The 18,915-nt window shown below is 34.9% G+C and overlaps 13 protein-coding genes across 13 annotated transcripts; 10 read left to right on the top strand and 3 right to left on the bottom strand.

Moving 5' to 3' along the window:
- Positions 1-112: 112 nt before the first annotated feature.
- Positions 113-430, top strand: VICG_00402 (uncharacterized protein; the record flags this gene model as incomplete). Its single annotated transcript, XM_007603793.1, has 1 exon — positions 113-430. One exon carries the CDS (start codon positions 113-115, stop codon positions 428-430), a length of 318 nt encoding a protein of 105 aa, XP_007603855.1.
- Positions 431-802: 372 nt separating this feature from the next.
- VICG_00401 (uncharacterized protein) lies at positions 803-1,504 on the top strand (the record flags this gene model as incomplete). Its single annotated transcript, XM_007603792.1, has 1 exon — positions 803-1,504. One exon carries the CDS (start codon positions 803-805, stop codon positions 1,502-1,504), a length of 702 nt encoding a protein of 233 aa, XP_007603854.1.
- Positions 1,505-2,246: 742 nt separating this feature from the next.
- On the top strand, positions 2,247-2,741 carry VICG_00400 (uncharacterized protein; the record flags this gene model as incomplete). The annotated part of the gene is made up of 1 exon (XM_007603791.1): positions 2,247-2,741. One exon carries the CDS (start codon positions 2,247-2,249, stop codon positions 2,739-2,741), a length of 495 nt encoding a protein of 164 aa, XP_007603853.1.
- Positions 2,742-2,982: 241 nt separating this feature from the next.
- On the bottom strand, positions 2,983-3,879 carry VICG_00399 (uncharacterized protein; the record flags this gene model as incomplete). The annotated part of the gene is made up of 1 exon (XM_007603790.1): positions 2,983-3,879. One exon carries the CDS (start codon positions 3,877-3,879, stop codon positions 2,983-2,985), a length of 897 nt encoding a protein of 298 aa, XP_007603852.1.
- Positions 3,880-4,058: 179 nt separating this feature from the next.
- Positions 4,059-6,905, top strand: VICG_00398 (uncharacterized protein; the record flags this gene model as incomplete). Its single annotated transcript, XM_007603789.1, has 1 exon — positions 4,059-6,905. One exon carries the CDS (start codon positions 4,059-4,061, stop codon positions 6,903-6,905), a length of 2,847 nt encoding a protein of 948 aa, XP_007603851.1.
- Positions 6,906-6,939: 34 nt separating this feature from the next.
- Positions 6,940-8,127, top strand: VICG_00397 (uncharacterized protein; the record flags this gene model as incomplete). The annotated part of the gene is made up of 1 exon (XM_007603788.1): positions 6,940-8,127. One exon carries the CDS (start codon positions 6,940-6,942, stop codon positions 8,125-8,127), a length of 1,188 nt encoding a protein of 395 aa, XP_007603850.1.
- A 75-nt stretch (positions 8,128-8,202) lies between these two features.
- Positions 8,203-9,849, top strand: VICG_00396 (uncharacterized protein; the record flags this gene model as incomplete). Its single annotated transcript, XM_007603787.1, has 1 exon — positions 8,203-9,849. The coding sequence occupies one exon, from the start codon at positions 8,203-8,205 to the stop codon at positions 9,847-9,849; it is 1,647 nt and encodes a 548-aa protein (XP_007603849.1).
- Positions 9,825-10,544, top strand: VICG_00395 (uncharacterized protein; the record flags this gene model as incomplete). The annotated part of the gene is made up of 1 exon (XM_007603786.1): positions 9,825-10,544. The coding sequence occupies one exon, from the start codon at positions 9,825-9,827 to the stop codon at positions 10,542-10,544; it is 720 nt and encodes a 239-aa protein (XP_007603848.1).
- Positions 10,545-11,298: 754 nt separating this feature from the next.
- Positions 11,299-12,510, top strand: VICG_00394 (uncharacterized protein; the record flags this gene model as incomplete). Its single annotated transcript, XM_007603785.1, has 1 exon — positions 11,299-12,510. One exon carries the CDS (start codon positions 11,299-11,301, stop codon positions 12,508-12,510), a length of 1,212 nt encoding a protein of 403 aa, XP_007603847.1.
- Positions 12,511-12,764: 254 nt separating this feature from the next.
- VICG_00393 (uncharacterized protein) lies at positions 12,765-14,015 on the top strand (the record flags this gene model as incomplete). Its single annotated transcript, XM_007603784.1, has 1 exon — positions 12,765-14,015. The coding sequence occupies one exon, from the start codon at positions 12,765-12,767 to the stop codon at positions 14,013-14,015; it is 1,251 nt and encodes a 416-aa protein (XP_007603846.1).
- On the top strand, positions 13,999-16,098 carry VICG_00392 (uncharacterized protein; the record flags this gene model as incomplete). The annotated part of the gene is made up of 1 exon (XM_007603783.1): positions 13,999-16,098. The coding sequence occupies one exon, from the start codon at positions 13,999-14,001 to the stop codon at positions 16,096-16,098; it is 2,100 nt and encodes a 699-aa protein (XP_007603845.1).
- Positions 16,099-16,229: 131 nt separating this feature from the next.
- On the bottom strand, positions 16,230-17,060 carry VICG_00391 (uncharacterized protein; the record flags this gene model as incomplete). The annotated part of the gene is made up of 1 exon (XM_007603782.1): positions 16,230-17,060. The coding sequence occupies one exon, from the start codon at positions 17,058-17,060 to the stop codon at positions 16,230-16,232; it is 831 nt and encodes a 276-aa protein (XP_007603844.1).
- Positions 17,061-18,050: 990 nt separating this feature from the next.
- Positions 18,051-18,734, bottom strand: VICG_00390 (uncharacterized protein; the record flags this gene model as incomplete). The annotated part of the gene is made up of 1 exon (XM_007603781.1): positions 18,051-18,734. One exon carries the CDS (start codon positions 18,732-18,734, stop codon positions 18,051-18,053), a length of 684 nt encoding a protein of 227 aa, XP_007603843.1.
- Between the last annotated feature and the right edge of the window lie 181 nt (positions 18,735-18,915).

The following is an 18,915-nucleotide window of genomic DNA, read 5'->3' as shown; positions in this document are numbered from 1 at the left end:
TCAAAGCCAAGATAGTGCATAAGTACAAAGTAATTTATATGCCGCATGCTCAATTTCTAGTGCTATTCCTTGGTTTGCTCGCAAAATTTTTTTGAAAATTTTTATCCCCAACATGGAATACATTACAGCCTTCTCGCTTATTGCACAAAACTCAACAGAGATGCTCAGTAAGGATGCAATGAAGTCTAAGATCGTTTCACTGCTGAATTCCATTCAGGCACCTGTTTGCGAGGAATCGCTTGATCTTTTTCTTTCAAAGGTAGATGGAAAGTCGTTCAGCGAATTAATTGCAGCAGGAGGTGAGCTTATGAAATCGCAGATTTCAGCCGGACCTTCTACAGCAGCTAAGACTACAACAGCAGCTCCTGCAAAGGTTGAAAAAGTAGAGGAAGAAGAGTCTGAAAGCGATGCCAATCTTGATTTCTTCTAATAAAGCTATATTTTCAAAGTTTATTTTTCTAGTGCTTAAGTAGCTCAAGTTTCTGAATTTGTTTGTGATATGCATCTTCAAAAACTCATATTAGGAACATTTTTCATATTTTGTTTGCTAGTATTTGGAAAGATCTTATATAAGAATAAATACAGCCCCTTGCAGTAGATTTACTTTGGCCTTTCTATTTTCAATCTTTCAGAACACCACTCAAGACATATTGAAATTTACCTGTAAAATTATTCTCAGAGTACACAGAACCATATCTAACTAGTGATGGACTTATGTAAATATACCAATAATACACACTGTACGGCGATTTCTAAGTCACTTTTCATTGCTTTGTCAAAATTTATTTTCCACCCATCATCTATGAAGCAGTGCCAATTCTGCAATTCACACAAAACCAAAGTACTGAATGACACTTTGTTCTGTGAGAACTGTGAAATATACTTTACTTTGAAAAACGGCATTCAACTAATCAAGTCACTTCCAATAGCTGAAACCAAGCAAAGAACTCTAAATCTCTGTGTGTCCTGCTCAAGAAGAGCCATGAAAAACAGTTCGATTAAATGTAGAACATTCCGGGAGTATTTAAAGAGGCTTCCGTACTGCAGCAGCTGCAAATCCTTAAATGTCGTGTTTTTGAAAAACCTATTTTTCAAAAATTTTCTGCTGTACAAAAAGATCAAAAGCGTGTTTGGTCTTTCAACGCTTTTCACTTTAATAATGACGTGGTGCTGTTTTGAAAAGTATGTGTCTGCATTGTACTATTACATAGCTATAACTGCCGATGGCATGTCTTCATTTAGCTTTATATTCACATCGTTTCTACTCTATCACCTAAACCAGTACTCATTCATAAGGCTTATGCTATTTTTAATATGCCTATATAAAATCATATCCAAGAAATCCATATACTTTGAAATCCCAATCAATCTTTTAAGCGCACATGAACTTGACAATTTTATAGATCGCCTGAACATTAACAGCTCACTTGAGAGCGATGTTTATCGACATGACAAAAGAGTTAACGTACATTACGGCTCGCAACCTCATCTTAAAAATAAATAATAAACTGACCATTATCTTGTAGCTGACTGCTTTGTCTTAAGGTTTCACTCATAACAAGCGCATTCTCTAACATGGCCTCTCGCACGTTTGCACCTAAAGCTTCCCCATTGCTGATATGTCCTCGTTACCTAAATCATTATGTCTTTTAATATCAATCAAAATGCGCCATTTAAATATACACTATACTTTTAAAGTGTTGCATGTATTTTATTGTAAGAACGGGCTTGCAGCTTATCATCTTTTAATTCACATTTTGTTCTTTTAAATGACAGCATCAAGTTTTCTCTCAAGCTCAAGAAGTCTTCTTATGAAAAGATCCTGCTCCCGTAGGTCATTGTCCAAGTATTCATTGATTTTGTCGACAGTGTTCTTATCGAATTCCATAACATCAATGTCCTTGAAATTCAAATCCAAGTCTGGCAATTTGAATGGGAACTCATCTTCGATCATGGGTGAGAAGAATTGATTGATGTTAGCTGAAGACAGATAGCCCTTACAGTAGTATAAACCATTTTGAAAATAAGCAGCTGGTGGAAACCCCGTAGCTGAATACTACCTTAATATATTAAATACCAGCTCCAATAGCTATTTTAGATTTTTGGCCAATTTAAATTTCAAATGCAACACTAGCTTGATCTTGCGTATTCTGTACATTGCAGAACGCCCAATGCCAAGTCATTAATCGCACATATTTGTTTCTAGTTTGAAACGATCTATAAACGAACAAAAAATACACAAACAAATGATTTTGGCATTATTACTGATGCTTGCATCTTTTGCTAGTACAAGACCATCCTTCAAAAACCTTGATGATATTTTCGATGGAAATTTAAAAGGAAGCCTCTCCCAGTCTTCGGAGTCTGACACCTCCAATCCGTTAGGTGGTGACCTAAGCCCCGATGATCCAGAAGAGCAAAGGAAATGGGCCAAGTCAATAGTCAAAAGTCAAACAGGAGGAGACATAGATATTCAAGAGAAAACAGACGAAATAAGCGATGAGGAATCAAATCCTAAAAATAAGACTTATATGCCAGAAAACACAAAGAAAGAAGAGGAAAAGAAATCACACCCAAACACAAAAAAAAAGGACGGTAATGGCAAAAGAAAAGAAGCGACAGGCCAAGGCAATGGCGGTTCAAATAAAAAAGACCAGGGTTATCAAAATCGTATAAGAAAATGCTGCACAAGGTTCAAAGTGCATTGCAGTCGTTATTGTCGGACATATCAAATACCTTAGAGAACAACAGTTCGTAAATAACCCAAAGACAAACTAATAAACCATTAATATACTTGTATTATAACAGTCTATTGCTATCAAGTTTAACTATGAAAGTATCCAACTAGATATGGGGTTTATTCATAAAAGTTTTTAAGTTGGCAGATACGCAGCAGACTACTAGAAAATGTTTAGACTTTCAAATTAATAGCAATAACAGCAAGAAGAAGTTCGGCTGGCTTTAAACAATTTAAAAAGTAATTTACTGAGTCTTGGTCTTTTTGACAGTCTGTTCTGAGTCTCTTTTGAAATCACTTGCATTATCTTCATTTTCGGAAGATTCTGCAATGTCACCCTGGGGTTTATTGCTAGTGCCCCAGTCAATGTCAAAAACATGAATAATAGGCTTATCAAGCAGTGTCAGTTCAATCAGGCTTTGCTTCATAGCGAATCCTTTGTACTCAAACTCATCCTTCCCAGGAACAATTGGGGTTTCTAGTGGGATGGACTCACGTTTTTTAGTAGGCATGATAGCCTCGGCAAGCGCATCTTCCAGCTCCTCATCTGCACTAGATCCTTTTTCATCACACTCTGCATTATATCCCTCATCTTCTTCGTACTCATCAAGTTCTTCATCGTCCATGATTTCGACTTCCTCATCTTCAGAATCTTCATCTTCAACGATATCATTATCAGAGCTATCTTCCTCAGCCATCTCCTCATCCTCATATCCCTCATCGTCTTCAACATCTCCAGTAATAGCTACATCATCACTATCAACTAATTTCTCAGAATTTATGCCGGGATATCTAACGTCAACCACAAATCCTATTCTAATAAACTGCTCTCCCTTGAACTTTCCCACAATCAAAATCGTTGTAAGACCAAAAAGTGTTTTGATAGGTATCTTTGTGAGATCAATAGGCGATGTCTCCAGCTCAAAGTAGAGCTTTCCAGCTTCAAGAGGTCCTATCACATTGTGGCATATTTTCTGGTCATGATTATCAGAGTATGCATCTCCAAAGTAAATTATCTCAAATTCAACATCATCATTCAGATACTCCTGGTTGTTAAATGTTAACTTAAACACAAAACTGTTCTTTGGATTGTAAATCTTAGCTGTGTCTGTGTCGACTTTAACTAGTTCTAGCTTAGCCATGCAAGGGCTGGAAACACAGCTCGTTCTATGCTAAAAATTTTTGAATAAAAATGTGTGATGCTTGCCAAGTACTTAATTAATAGCAGGTCAAAATATAACAGAAGTATATTTTCTATAAGTAATTGATTTCAGAAACTTTAACACCCTATAATGTTTTAACATTGAAAAATTTTTGTGCCATGTCTTTGCAGAAAACCAGAAAAATTAGCAAATCAGAGTTAATCTTGAGAATAACAGATCCAAAAACAAGAAAGACAACTTTAGAATCATTGAAAAGATCAATGCATATAAAAATACCCAAGTCATATTTTACAAGTGAAGAAAGGAACTCGATTATATCCGAAATGAATGCTTCAAAGAAAGAAAAACCAGTGTTGCAAGACCAATTCGACTGTAGAGGTTTTGTAAAAATATGCTACAATAAGCCAAAGCATGTTGTTGAGAGAAGTTTAAAGTACATTCCTTTAATGCCCACAGATCTGTGCTTTGAAGATCAGAATATGCAAATATTCTACCTTTCAGTCATTTTAAGGCAATGCTTGAATTTAAAAACCGAATATAATCTTATGTTGCTTTTAGAGACGTTATATTGTGAAGCAACCGATAGATCTTTTTTGAAATACTGTGTTTGTAGAATCTCAAAAAAGACATTGGTGGCGTTTTTACAAAGCAATATATGCAATTTTAAATTGATCAAAGAGTTTGTTGGATTTTTAGCACCAAAACTACAGCCAAATGTTGTCGAAGCTTGGTTTGAAAATGACTTTGAATTTATAGATGAGCTTTTCAGAAACATGGACGTCATGAAGTTGAGACATGACTTGCCATTTGATAATCGTGCATTTGACTATTTTCTGCAATTTAAGATATTTAGAAAAGCCATATTCAATGACAATATGAGTAAAAAGTTTATTATTGAAATGAAGGAGTATGCCAACAGAGATGATTTTGAATATTTCTATAGGCAATTAGGCATAGCAAGAAAATTGAATGCATGCTGTAAGACAAAGCCCAAAGATAACTCTGAATTTGTGTTTTTCAATGCTTTTGATAAGAAGAATCAAATTTACAGCAATCTGTTGAAGATTAGACACTACCAAACAAGAATCGGCCATAATGCCATCCTGAATGTCTTCATAAATAATAATGTAAGGGATATTTGCGAATATGTGAATGTGTATGATGTTGTTCTGTCCATTATTGAGGACACAATCGTCTTTAACAGTGCAAGAATCAAGAGTTTTGAAGGAGATGCTGAACTCGCAGATAAGACAGATTATCAAGAAGCAAAGCTACTGAATGATACTCTTTTTGGCATATTAAAAAAAAATGAGGATGTTTTCAGAACAGTTGTTAGGCATTTCTATCATCCAAAAGACCAGCTTCTTCAGGATTTATTAACCGGCCACTTTAATTTTACTGCTAGAGATGCTACTAAGTATATTAACTTTGGATATGAAAATGAGCTGATGATCTTTTACAGAACAAAGCCTGTACAAGAGTTGTTGGAATTAGTTGATGACTGGAATCGCGAATTTTTTCTAAAACTATTCTGCAGCATTCAACTTGATGCTGGCAATGCTGTACCGATTATGAACTTTATTCAAAAGTCTGGGCTAACTCCATGCAACGATCTCATTGTTGGTATTTATGACAAAATTTTGGATATTTCTAGTATACAGATTTTTGATAGCCTTGCAGAATCACTTAAAATAATCTATGTTCTCAGAAACAAAGATTTTCGTCGGGAGTTTGTCACCAGGCTGTTAAAATCGCATCATTCAACGACTCATTCTTCGCTTTGTTATTCTGCTTGGATTTATGAAATATTTTCAGTTGACTCCGCTCTTAGAGCAAGCTTTGTGAAAGAAGCTACGAACAAAAATCCGTTTTTCAGGATCGCAGTCTTAGAAAACATAGAATTTGATCCAAACAACATCATCGAGTCTCTCTTCACCAACAGTTTTATTCTAAAACAAGATGCTCTTTATCTTTTTGCTGAAAATTTTGAAAGGTTACTTGATCAAATACTGAAAACTTTGTCTAAAGAAGAAATTATGAGTTTAAGTGAGAAAGACTATGTCTTTCGCAAGTATTTTGTCTCAAAAGCAAGTAATGATAACAGAATAAGGTTGAACTTGGAAAATGATGTTGAGTTTGGAACCTTGGAAAAAATTTCATTTGTGATGTCATACAATTTATCAAATAGATATCTTTGCTACATCATTTTCGATAAAATACTCCACATTTTAACCTCAGGCACTTCTACACAGAGAATGCTAGTTCTTACTTACATCAATCCACTAACGCTCACAAAAACACACATCCTAAAGTTTATCAATGCTCTTATTCCGCTACTTAATTCTAGCAATTCAACAGTCTGCAAACTGTCAAAAGTAAAATTTAATCAAATCAGGGTTGAGACAATCGAAGTTCAGAATATATTGTCTGAAATAGTTCAAACATTCCTGGACAGAAGCTACTTTAAAACCTTTCTACAATCTTTCAAATCAATCCAATTCAATAACTATTTATGCTTTAATTCACTCAACATTCTCTTGCAGTTGTTTTTAAGGAGTTTGGATGAAAACACCATTGAGTGCTTTAATGTTCTCAAAAGATTAATCAATATCATAAAAGAAAAAGACATTAAGCATGTTTCTAATCTTGTGTTTCGCAACATGAGTTTATTTGTGGTCAGCAACAATTATTCAACGTTGGACGCCCTTGAGGTGGCCTCGCAGTTTTGCTTTTATACGCAGTTTGAAGATTTTGATGTTTTATTACAAAACTTAAATTCACTTAGAATTTGCAACTATCTCGTGGAGATACTGAAAATGAAAGGAGACTCTGCCCTGAATGACAAAATCATTTGCCATGCTCTTAGCAATGCGAAGGCCCATGGAGATAAGGAGTCTTCTATAGTTGTAGAGCCTGCATTTGTTGCAGCCGCTTGTGAGTTAGCCGAGTTCTCCAAGCATCTAAATGTCTTTATCCCGTTGATTAAAAAGACTGTTTCGAAATGAAAAAATCGAAACAAGGCAAATTGCTTGTAAGGCAATGAAGTCAATTATGAGCAGCACAGAGTTTGATGAGTACAAACAAATGATCAACGAATACCTCATAGACTGTTGCATACACTCTGATCATGCAATTAGATTGCAGTGTCTTGATATAATTAGATATTTGCCCATTATTTTTATACTCAGACACGATCAGCACTCGCTTGTAAAAAAGAAAGCATATGATATCTGGAAGGAAGCAGTTTTTAACACAAACAGGGAGCTGAAGAATATAGCTTGTGATGTTTTAGATTTTATCAAGTACAGGGACGTGAAAGTATTTTGTTATGCTTTAAAAGGAACGATTTCTGAAATATGCCTAAAGTATCTTAGCTGTTTGGAGGATTATTTAAAGAGTTGCAATGATGAAGGAATCAAGGAGTTCATATATGTGGAGGCAGTTAATAACAATAAACTTGTAAATTTAGCTGCTGAGTTTTGTAAAGCTCACTTTTGTCCTGAATTATTTAATACTCTGAGTAAAACGCCTGTTTTGAGGGACGATATCATCAACAATATTGACAAGAGTCTTTTATATGGACTCTGTGCTGAAAACAATGAGTTGGCATTCCTTCTCTTTAATCATACACAAGATCCAGTTTATATTGATCTTATATCAACACCTCAAAAACTTGAAATTATCAAAAGCCACTATCAATCTCATAAGACAGTGTCCATCAACGATGAAAATGTTATTTTCATTCTACAAAGCATTGAGAGTTGTAGTGCAACCGAGGATTTGCTACTCAGGATCCATCCAACATTTTCATACTACTACATTTCAGTTCATCGGGTCAATTGTGGTGCATTGCCTAAGATTTTTGAACGGGTCTTCAGCACCTGCACCAATATAGATGAACTGATGGTTGATAGAAATCTTAACTATATTAGAAGCTGTTCTTTTGAATATGTTGAAAATAAACTCAAACTTATGCTGCTGTTAATCAGTCGACCAGAGCGTGCATTTTTTGAGAGGGTAGTTGAGCTGATAAAAGACACAAAATTCGCATTTTCAATCGATCAGAATTCGCTTTATGAGATTCTTGGATATCTGTTCAGAAATATGCTACTAGCAAATAGAAGGAATAGCTGTGCAGAATGCATTTCAATTATCTATAAAAATCATAAAAATGAAATGGGATATTTCAAGATAATTGCGGAGAACATCGTTATTAAAATTAAATAGTGGCGTTTTCAGTCCAAAAGTGGATTTTGCACTGTAATTCCAGACAAGCATGCAGTTATCTCTTGTTTCTGTCCAATGCAGGGGCATGGTATACTCATAAGCCATGTATATTTTGCAGGTCTTATCTTCTTTGTGGTATTTTCCTCCGTAAAAATTTACCCAATGAATGGATTTAGATTCAAGACAGCCATTCCTACAGCTTCAGATTCTAAGGGGCTAATTTCAAATAATGGCGTGTATTTCTCATCAAATACCCACCTTTTTAAGATTCAATGTAGCAAATACAATTTAATCAGCTCTTGTGATGGAACTATCAGAAGCTTCGGAATATGCGGCGACTACTCAATTCTTTGCACTCAAGATAGGGTAGTTCTGAACCATTTCCAGACTTTTATTGGGTCGTTAAAGCGATCTGCATCGGCCATAGATGTCTACAGTGACTTCTTTGCCATTGGTGTTGATAATGTACTGGAAGTGTGGATGATGCCAAAAGAATACAAATTCACACTTTTTAGCTTACATTCAAAGAATATTGGCCACTACAGGTGCATCAGATTCATCAAAATATTAAATAGCACACAAATAGTCACAGCATCAGATGACTGTACGGTTCGTGTGTTTGATATTTTAAGAAAAAAATCAAAAATCATAGCATCTCTCAATGATATTCCTGTTGGCTTACACACAAACAATCATATCATTGCTGTGACATGTAAAAACGGAAGTATTACTTTTTTGAATACAGAGTCTATAGAATATAAAAATGTGAAATTCGATGCCAATATCGTTGCATCTGCTTCGTTTGAAAACATTTTAGCACTGTGTCTTGAGAATATGATAATACCAAAAGAAGACCTTAAAGAATCGATATTGCCAATAAATGCCCAATCTTCCAAGCAAGAAGTATTGAAAAAAACAGTCGTCGTTATTTTTAAAGATTTTGAAGAGATTTATAGAGGAGAACTTGACGATAAAGTAATTGAGCTCGCATTGGAAAGAAATACTTTGTACGTAAGAACTCCCAGCTTTATTGGAGGCTATGACATTCGCAGTGAATCGTTTGTGTTTTTACTTGATTTGCCCAAAATATTGAATATTACTCCACTTAAAAATATGATTGCAGCAGGGTGTGCCGATAGAAAGATCAGGATCTACATGGAGACATTATGCATTAAGACACTCTACGACCCAAATTCGAAAGGCGATATTCTGTATACTCATTTGTCTACAAACATCTGCACGGCAGTATACACTACAGGATATGTTTCTTCATTTAATATTAATGATTCGCATTGCTTTAGATCCTTTTTGGTTTCAAGTGAGCCGTTAAGCGCTTTATCCTCAAGCTGCATGAGCGATGATGGATGCTTTCTTTTTATTTCGGAGCAAGCAAATATAAAAGTAATTGATCTTATGAGATCTAAGCTTGTTGAAAGTATACATCTCAAATCTCCAATAATTTCAACAGCATTTTACAGAAATTATCTTTATTGCATTGAACTTGACAAAACATTGTCAAAAATTAATGTATTTTCGGGACACACTGAGAATGTGATGATTGAGGATATTCCAACCAACATGACTGTCAAAAATCTGAGCGTTGTTGTTTCGACTGTTAAGGATATACTGATCTATGATCTTGATATTAACTTTGCCACTCTTTTTCAGTCCAGCTTGAGGCACGTAAGAGAAATGAAATGTATATTAGATCTAAGCCTGTAGAACAGATTGATTTTAACTCAGAATTTATATTTTGTGGAGGTTCTTCAAATTTAATCAAGATCTTCGAACATAATTTTCAACAACGCACACAAAGCTCATTGATGAAAAATTTTTTATTTCAAGTTTTGAAGGTTTCTAGAAACAAAGACTGGGAGAACTATAAAACAAAGCTATTAAGAGAGAAGGATACAAAGTTTGATAAGGAACGAGTGATAGAAACCCGAAAGATCTGTGTCCAAGACAATGTAATGTATCTTCTTTCAAGCGAAGGTTTGAGCATTTATGATAAAGATAGTATCAAATTCAGTCCCCTTGAGTTTGACGTTGAAGTGTCAGAAAAGTATGTAAAGGAGTCTCTTGAAAGTAAAAATTATCAGAAAGCCCTGATATCAGCAATCCGGTCGGGCAGGTTTGACTTGATAAGTACAGTCGCTGATGCCTGCGATGACAAGGATTTTCTTGTACGATACATTCCAGCAAGATATGCTAGGGCATTATTAGAGAATTTGATTGGATATGTGAAACAGGACTTTACAAATATAGAATACATTGGACTAATCTCGAAGTTAGTCCACTGGCACAATATTTCATATCCTGGGCTTTCTGAATTGATTCGCAACGGAACAAAGGCAATGTACAGCCAGGTAAAGAGCAACAAGTATTTGATTGACGTAATTTTCAAGCGAAATGCATGATAGAAGTAGTCCATGATTAAATTATACCAATGCTTTTGTGTACATACGACATAATGCTTATTTTTGGTTTATCCAATTTCAGAATATGCCATGGCTGTTCAATTATCTAATAAGCACCCATTATTTCAGACTCTGTATTTGGCATTGAGCCCTGTCCTTTATTCTAGCTCTGCAAAAATGTCATCGATTGGGCTCTTCTCGGATTCCATCTCACATTTGTCTATCAGGTAGAATATTCTTGCACTTATGCCCAGCACACAGAGACACAATGGTATAAAAAATCCCATCGATAGATTTGAACTGGCTGCAATGTACAGGTTCTTTGCACAGTTTGTTATCTTTACTTTGTCATGGCGTGACAGCTTCTGAATCCTTAACAATCTTTTAAGATATATCATTTTTCTTACATAGCTGAAGATTTGTGTTGGTTTTTACTTCTGTAAATCAGACTATCCAGTATTTTGATCTCTTTGCACAGTGGCTCTTGGATTGCTTTAAAAGTAACTGCCATGGGGAAGTTCCAAAAATTACCAAAAATCCAAATATGTGCGCGAGTTCATTCATAACCCTCTGAAATTCTATCCAACTACTTTAATTCATTTAATATCAAATCGGAAAGGATATTGGCATAAAATTCAATATTATTTGCTTGGGTTTTTTGCATCATGCAACATGCATCTAATCCTTCAGCCTAATCGGTCTCTTTTATTTTTCTTTTTGTATACAAACTAATAAATCCCCATTCTCCTCCGTGATGAGAGCAAGAAGGCCAAGGGTTTTTACAGTGATTCAAGATTTGAGAAAGAGAACATTTGCAGTAAATCTGCCAAAAAATATTGTGGAAGCCATTGGAAATTGCACATTGAAAGTAGAAGAAGACTCTTCCAAAGTAGCAGACAAAAACATAAAAAGTCAAAAATATCATAGTGCTATCCATTCTAATGGCTGCAATAATGTAAAGAAGAATAGTGACTGTGGTTTAAGGAACAAAAACGTTACTATCGACATTGACATTAACAGCAACAATACAGAGTTTACAAGTACAAATGCTTGCTCAATAGATGACAAAATACTGGAAAACGTCAATCTAGCACTCATGGTTCTGCATGAATTCAATTCATACTTCAAGTCAAAGCTCAAATCCGATACAGTTTCTAAAATCAAGGATGTTGAAGAAATCAATGTGTATAACCTGCCTTGTAAGTCTTTCTATCCACGACTGTTCCTAAATGCTCCACTAGACTTTGGATCTTCAAAGTCTTTTATTTACAACGTGAAAATAAAGGGAAAAACTGGGTCTCTCATTTTCTACTCATCTAATTTTAAATATGCAGTAAAAGTAGTTAGAGAAAGCGAACTAAAATGTGTTTTGCAGCACATGGAGAATTTCTGCAAGTACTACTCGCTCTTTCCCGACACCTTTGTGTCTAAAATTGCAGGGATCTACTCCACTCCGAAGTTTAGCTTTGTTGTAATGGACAATGTTTTCAGGGGAATCGCAGGTCAAATTTTTGACTTAAAAGGCAAAAATTTAAACAGAAAGTGCATTGGTATCGGTATTGAGGACCAATGGGTAGATAAAAAATTAGTTGTTGAGGATAGAAAGTGTATTACCAATGCTATTAGAAGGGATGTGGAGTTTTTGAAATCCCTGAACCTTATGGACTACTCCCTCGTTATAAGCATTGGCTCATGTTGTAATTCGGAATTTATGCTTTACGATGAAGATGGAAGAGTGTTAGAAAGCTTAAAAGTGCATGATCAGGCAAAATTAGAAGGCCAGAGGATGAGCTTTAGTGTTGGAATTGTCGATGTTTTAACAGAATATACTATTTCAAAAAGAATTGAGAGCATTTTGCAGATATTCTGCTGTATAGGCAGCAAATCATCGAAAAATCCAGAAGAGTATGCTAGACGATTTTTAGATTTTATTGAAAACGAGTGTTTTGAAGAGAAGTCGAATTAAAAGATATTTTAAATGTACTTTCGTTATCCTATTGCATACGTATCATGCCAACATTTTTAATATTTAATAAACCCGGTCTATTTGATTGTTTCTATCACAAGAGGGCCATTGTACGATATAAAGACGGAGTTTTCTTAAAAGTTATAGCAAAAACTGTCAAGAATCTCAAATATTCAGCAGTCTTTAAACAAGCCTATTGCCTGAATTGCAAAAATATACGTATTTAATGTTTATGCAAATTTTTAGCAACCCTCATGATTCTCGATAGACTTGAAATAACAAACTTTAAATCGTATAAGGGAACACATTTATTAGGACCTCTCGATCGGTTTAGCTGTATTATTGGGCCAAACGGTTCTGGAAAAAGCAATATACTGGACGCAATTTCTTTTGTCTTGAACGTACCTAATAGCTACTTAAGAGTCAAGCATCTGAAGAATTTGGTAGAGTATAATTCAACAGAAGCTAGCGTGAAAATTTATATTAATTCAATGATATTTGAAAGAAGAATATACAAAGACGGTGCTAATAGCAACGCCAACGACTCAGCCATTCTTGACAGTGCTAATTTAAACCAGGATATTTATCATTCTACTAACTGTAAATATTTTGTGAATGGGAATAAAGTAACACAGAGACAATACAACCAGGAGTTAGAGCAGCTCAACATTCTTAGCAAAGTTAAGAACTTTGTTATTTATCAGGGAGATGTTATTAAGAGTGATGTTGATCTGCTGAAAATGATTGAGAATGTGTGCGGAAGCGACGCCTATGCTGAGGAATATAATGTTCTTAGTGAAAAAATATCTGTTATGAACAAGAGTCTGAGCCTGAAATACGAGAAGAGGAAGGATTGCTTGGAAATGATGAAAGAAATAAAAGAAGTTAAGGACAAGGAAAAGACGTTTGAATCCTTAATTAACCAAAAGGATCTAGTCCAGAGAAAAATTTATGAGGCTGAGATTAAAAGCAAAAAAATAGAAGTAGATAGGATTAAAGAAACAATAAAGTCATTAGAGCAGATGAAGGAGAATGAAAAGTACAATGAAATATTTAGTACAGTGAATAAAACAAGAAGTGAGACAGCAAAACTTCAAAAGGAGTATTTCGAGAAGGAAACGGAATTAACTTTTGAAAGGAGTAGGCAGACTAAGAAAAGGGTATTTGATATTGAAGCTAAAACTGCCGAGTTAAAGGAATTGGTTGATAATCTAACAAGCACAAAAGAGGAATTAGCAAAAATTCCTTCGTCTATTGAATTTTCTGAAAATGTTGTATTTGAGGGAGAAATCTTAACTCACAGTCGATTTGAGGACGTGTTAAAAGAAAAAGAAATAGAATACTCCCAGAAGGTCTCTGGCTTAGAAAAGCAATTGTCAGAAATGACACTTTTGAACTTTGATAAGCTTAACAAAAGAGATCAACTTCAAAATACAATTAAGCAGATTAATTCAAAAATATCTAAGATAAAAGCAAGGAATAGTGAAATTGAAAAGGGAAAATAAAATAAAGCTAGAGAAGATGTGCTCCATTGAGAAGGAAATACAGCATTTAGAATCTCAAATTCAGAATAAGATTCATGCCTATGAGCGCATTATATCTGATGAAGACAAGCTGAATAGAGATCTGAATGATGTTATGAGGGATATATTATTGAATAAAGCACGGAAGAATGATGCAGCAAGAAGATCTATGATTAGGAGCACTATCGAGAGTCTAAAAACAATATTTTCAGGTGTTCATGGAAGAGTAATAGATTTAATACAGCCTATTCAGAAGAAATATGAGCTGTCCGTTGGTGTTTTGCTATCAAGACATGACCAGTCTGTTATTGTTGATAATGAAAAGACAGCTTTAGACTGCTTGAGATATATTAAAGAAACAAGGGCCTGCAAACTCACATTTCTTCCTCTTAATAGAGTTAAGGGTATTATCAGTGATGACAAGGAGAATAGTGAAAATATAAAGAGCTTTGGTTCTCCTGAATTTAAGGATTATCTTGCAAGAAACTGCATTAGATATGCTCCTGAATATGAGAATATCATAGGTTTTATATTTAAGAATTCCCTGATTGTTGATAGTATTGATCTGGCCAAGCATACTCTTTATACTCAAAAGTATCCAGGCAACATTTGCACGCTGGATGGCGTACTGTTTTCTCCTGCTGGTCTAATTACAGGTGGAAAAGCAACAGTAAATAAGTTTGAGGATGACATTATTGACCAATTACTAGTCAAGAGGAAATCAATACTTGACGATATCAAAATAAACAAAGACAGAAAAGAGGCATTTTCTGATGTTTCAACGGTAAAAATGAAGATTGATGAACTGAAACAGAAGAAAGATGGCATTAAAGTAGAAAATATTGAAATATCAATGCTGAGCGAGCTTGATGCCGAGCCTTATCAAAGAGAGCTATTATTTTTGGAAGAATCCTTGTCAGATTTTGAAAGCAATCAGAGATTAATAAAGGAAGCAAAGAAGCAAATAGAGAAGACAGTCTTTGGTAATCTGCTCAGAACAATAGGATTGAATAGCCTTTCAGAATATAAGGAAAGAATAAGGCAAGATTATCGCAGACAGGAGCTTTTAATAAGAATAGAAACATTGAAGGATAAAATCAATTTGGTTAATGAAGAATTAACTACAAATGCTGCTGTATCATGGAATGATGCAGATAAGAAGGACCTAAATGTCCTTGAAAATCAACTTAATCAACTGTATACCAATCTTGAGAATGTAAAAGAAAGATTAAAGACACAGAACCAGCTGTTAAGGACATTTTCTGAGAAGAGAAACCAACTGAATAACAGTATTTTGAGTCACCAACTGCATCTTGCAAGAGTAGAGGAGGATCTTAAAGATTTGATCAAGTATGCAGAATTGGAGTCTAATCTAAAGATTGAAAGTGATTCAATTGATCCTGCTGTTGAGGAAAATGTTACACAGTTAAAGAGTAAACTGGAGGAAATAAACCAGCTAATTTCCCAAAATACCCCGTCTTTTTCTTCCTCAGACTCCTCGCTTCAAACTAAATTTTCAAGGTTGAACAGAGAATATGAAATAGCAAAAGAAGAGCTGTTAGAAGCTAAAAGGCAGTTCCAGGAAATTAAAAGACGAAGAATGGATGCGTTTAGCAGATGCTTCGCTGTTATTTCGCAGGAGATATCTGAAATCTACAGGGAACTGACCAGGGTTGAGACAGGAGAGTCTGAAGCCAATTCCTATCTTGTATATGAGGGAGATCCTTTTGCAAACAATGTAAAATACTACTTGATGCCACCCTCAAAGAGATTTGTTCCATTCCACGAGTTGAGTGGAGGTGAAAAGTCCATAGCTCTTCTCTCTTTTATTTTTGCTTTGAGTAAGTATCGAAGACCCCCATTTTACATATTTGACGAGGTTGATTCGGCACTAGACAAGGTCAATGTTGAAAGCCTTTCTAGGTACATCTTCAGTTCGTCTGACCAGTTCCTTGTTGTCAGCCTGAAGCCACAGTTCTTCTCAAGGAGCGAGTCGTTGTTTGGCGTGTACAGGTGTCCAGCAGATCTTACCAGCAAGATTTTAAGTCTAAAACTCAAAAATTAAATTAGCGTTTAAATAGGTATTGTTTTTAACATTTATTTTGGAATTAGGTTTATGCAAAATTATTGAAGGTATTTACAATGGAATAATCTTTTCTAAATATCAAAACTAAAAGGCTTTCTAAACTGATTTACTCACGTATTAGTTCCTGATGGTTGGTCTTCGTCTTCTGAGACTAATCCAATAGGTCTTTTTCTCGAGCCTCCTCTCTTGTTCAGACGTAGCTCGCTTATCGACAGAGATGATTCGTCTAATATAATATCAGCATCGTAGACAAATATCCTAGCAAATTCCGAACTAATATCTGTACGTTTAATAGGATTGTTGTATAAATACAAAAATTCCAGATGTGGTAATTCTCCATATTTTTTCGCCTTTTTATCGAAATAGCCTTCAGGTTCTAGTTTTGTGATATTATTGTTGCTTAGGTCGAGAACTCTAAGAATGCTGAAGCTGAGCAAGCGGGGAAACGTTGTTAATCCGATATTCTCCAGAAACAAGGCCTCTACATTATTAAGGTTGGCACCATTCAACTGAGCAACATTAACATTTGTTGATGATAAATTCAAAATTTTCATCCTAAAGTGGTCATTTAGGAACTTTAAACTCGCTAAAGGCACATGCTTAAATCGTAGATTGCTTAGATTAACTATTTCAAAAACTCCTGAGAGCGAAGGTTTTCTGGGCAGTGTTAAATTCATCTTCTTAAATTTTTCACTGACTCTTGGACTAACTGTTGACAACAAGTTTGCCGAGCTCCCGTTAAAAATACATAATGCAATAAGTTCACGAATCTTATACTTGTGGGTTTGATATTCTGGCAAGTTGATCGATCCTGAAGCTTCAAGATGTGCATCAATCATTCTATTAGTAGCACTGCGATTTATAAATTCTGTAAAGGTGCCATCTTCATCTTCAATGAGACTAGGCACAATTTTAGATGGTGTATGAAAGCTATCAGACATGACACTTGGGGTGTTTACACTTGTGCAACAAATATAGAAAAGAAAATATTGCACGATGCCATACTGATAGCATTCCAACAAGATCAAGAAAGCTTCTGGCTGCCAATCTCATTTAATGCATTAGTAGGGATGATCAATTATGTACACTCCTTAAGAGACGTGTTTAGAATCCTTAGTTCCTTTTTATAATGACAACAACAAACAAATGAGTGGAAATATTAAATGATTGAAATATTTTCCAGTCCTACCCATAAACCATCAAATAGTATTCACAACGAATGCTATTCTAATAAAAGCAATTGCCACTTTGAATGTTAGTATTGACTGAGCCATGGACACTTGTGGGAAAGTTTTGCATATTCTTATGTAAATACTGGGAGTTTTAGCGGTAAGAACTTGCCATTTTCAAGAGAAGTGTGCTAAGACAGAAAATCAAATAATTAAAAATCCATCTCAGAACCATTGCTATATGCAATGCAATGATCTATTTCACACTGTTTTATTTGAAAGTTTTTGTTATAGCCTAAGTCCAATAAAGAAAAACTGTCCTTGCCAAACAGTCGTATATAGGAGGACCCTAAACAGTATTACATTGCCTCCACACGAGACTAAAACAAAACAAGCCATTAGAAATCACATAAATAATTTGATTTTAATGTCTAAAGCTATAGTTCCTAACGTTATCATGTCCAAACAAAAATAAACTTAGATAAGCGGCAAATGGATGGCCACCGTAATACCCATAGCTTGGTGCAGACTCCCTTGGAAATGTTCCATGAGCTGAATCGTAGTACATTACTTCACCTACTGTGTAAACAATGGATACAAAAGCCATGATCAATGAAATATTGTATATTTTCATAACAGAAGGCTTCACAGTTCATTTAATTTTACTGCCCCTGTCAAAATGAAACATGTGACAGTTAAGAATTAAAAACCAATATTAATATCTTGATACAATATACCATAGTACCGTATAACATTGATTTGCTACTGTTCAATCTCTTCCTTTATAATCATCGATTTCCACTTTTTGATTACGTTCAATGACATTTTCCTAATGTCCAAGGCTTCTCTTGAGTTTTTTGAATAGAAATGCACAATCTTGCCTATCCCACTGCTGAGTAAATCTGCTTTTGAGACCCTTAAGTTAATTAAAAGATCCATGATTGCTCTTTTGATTTTCTGATTTGGTAGTGAGTTGTCAGGCAATGGTTCTAACCACACCTTCAATTCTTTCAGTATTCCCATCTTTACAAAGATCTCCTGAACACCCCTTTTGATAATCTTAGAGCAAATATGTTCAATGTTGTCTATTTTGTAATGTGCTGGCTTAGACTCAGAATTAAGATCTAAATCTTTTTTGTAGAAGTCCTTCATTTCAGTTATAACATCATAGCAATACTTTTCAATATCCTCTGTTTTTAATGACAGTGCTATTTTTGCTTTTTTCTTTTTCTGTGCATCATTGTTATTCTGACTATAGCTCTGTAACTTGGCTTGTGCTTCATTACTGCTTTGGATTTCTTGAATTTGCGCTTCACCAGCTTGGCTTTGTGTATTGTTTTGTGTTTGGATTACTTCATGAGTATTATTTATTGCATTTTCCTCATCAGAATCTACCATAACAATTCTTCTAGTTCGGTTCCTGTTCACATCTTTTCCATCCTCCATGCCAGGGCGAAGAAAAAGACATGCTTGTTCAAAGCAATAATGTTCCAGGGCAAAAATACTATAAAAACAGATAATTGTAATCTACAAAATATAGAAAAATTGCCACAGAAAGCTACTGGCTGGACAATGCGAATAAATAAACATAAACACACATATTCTAATCTTTTTAACAAGAAAACTA

The sequence above is a fragment of the Vittaforma corneae genome, assembly GCF_000231115.1.
Source record: "Vittaforma corneae ATCC 50505 unplaced genomic scaffold supercont1.2, whole genome shotgun sequence".
Lineage (NCBI taxonomy): Eukaryota > Fungi > Microsporidia > Nosematidae > Vittaforma > Vittaforma corneae.
Note: the sequence above shows the minus strand (reverse complement) of the source record. Positions and strands in the feature narration are given on the sequence as shown.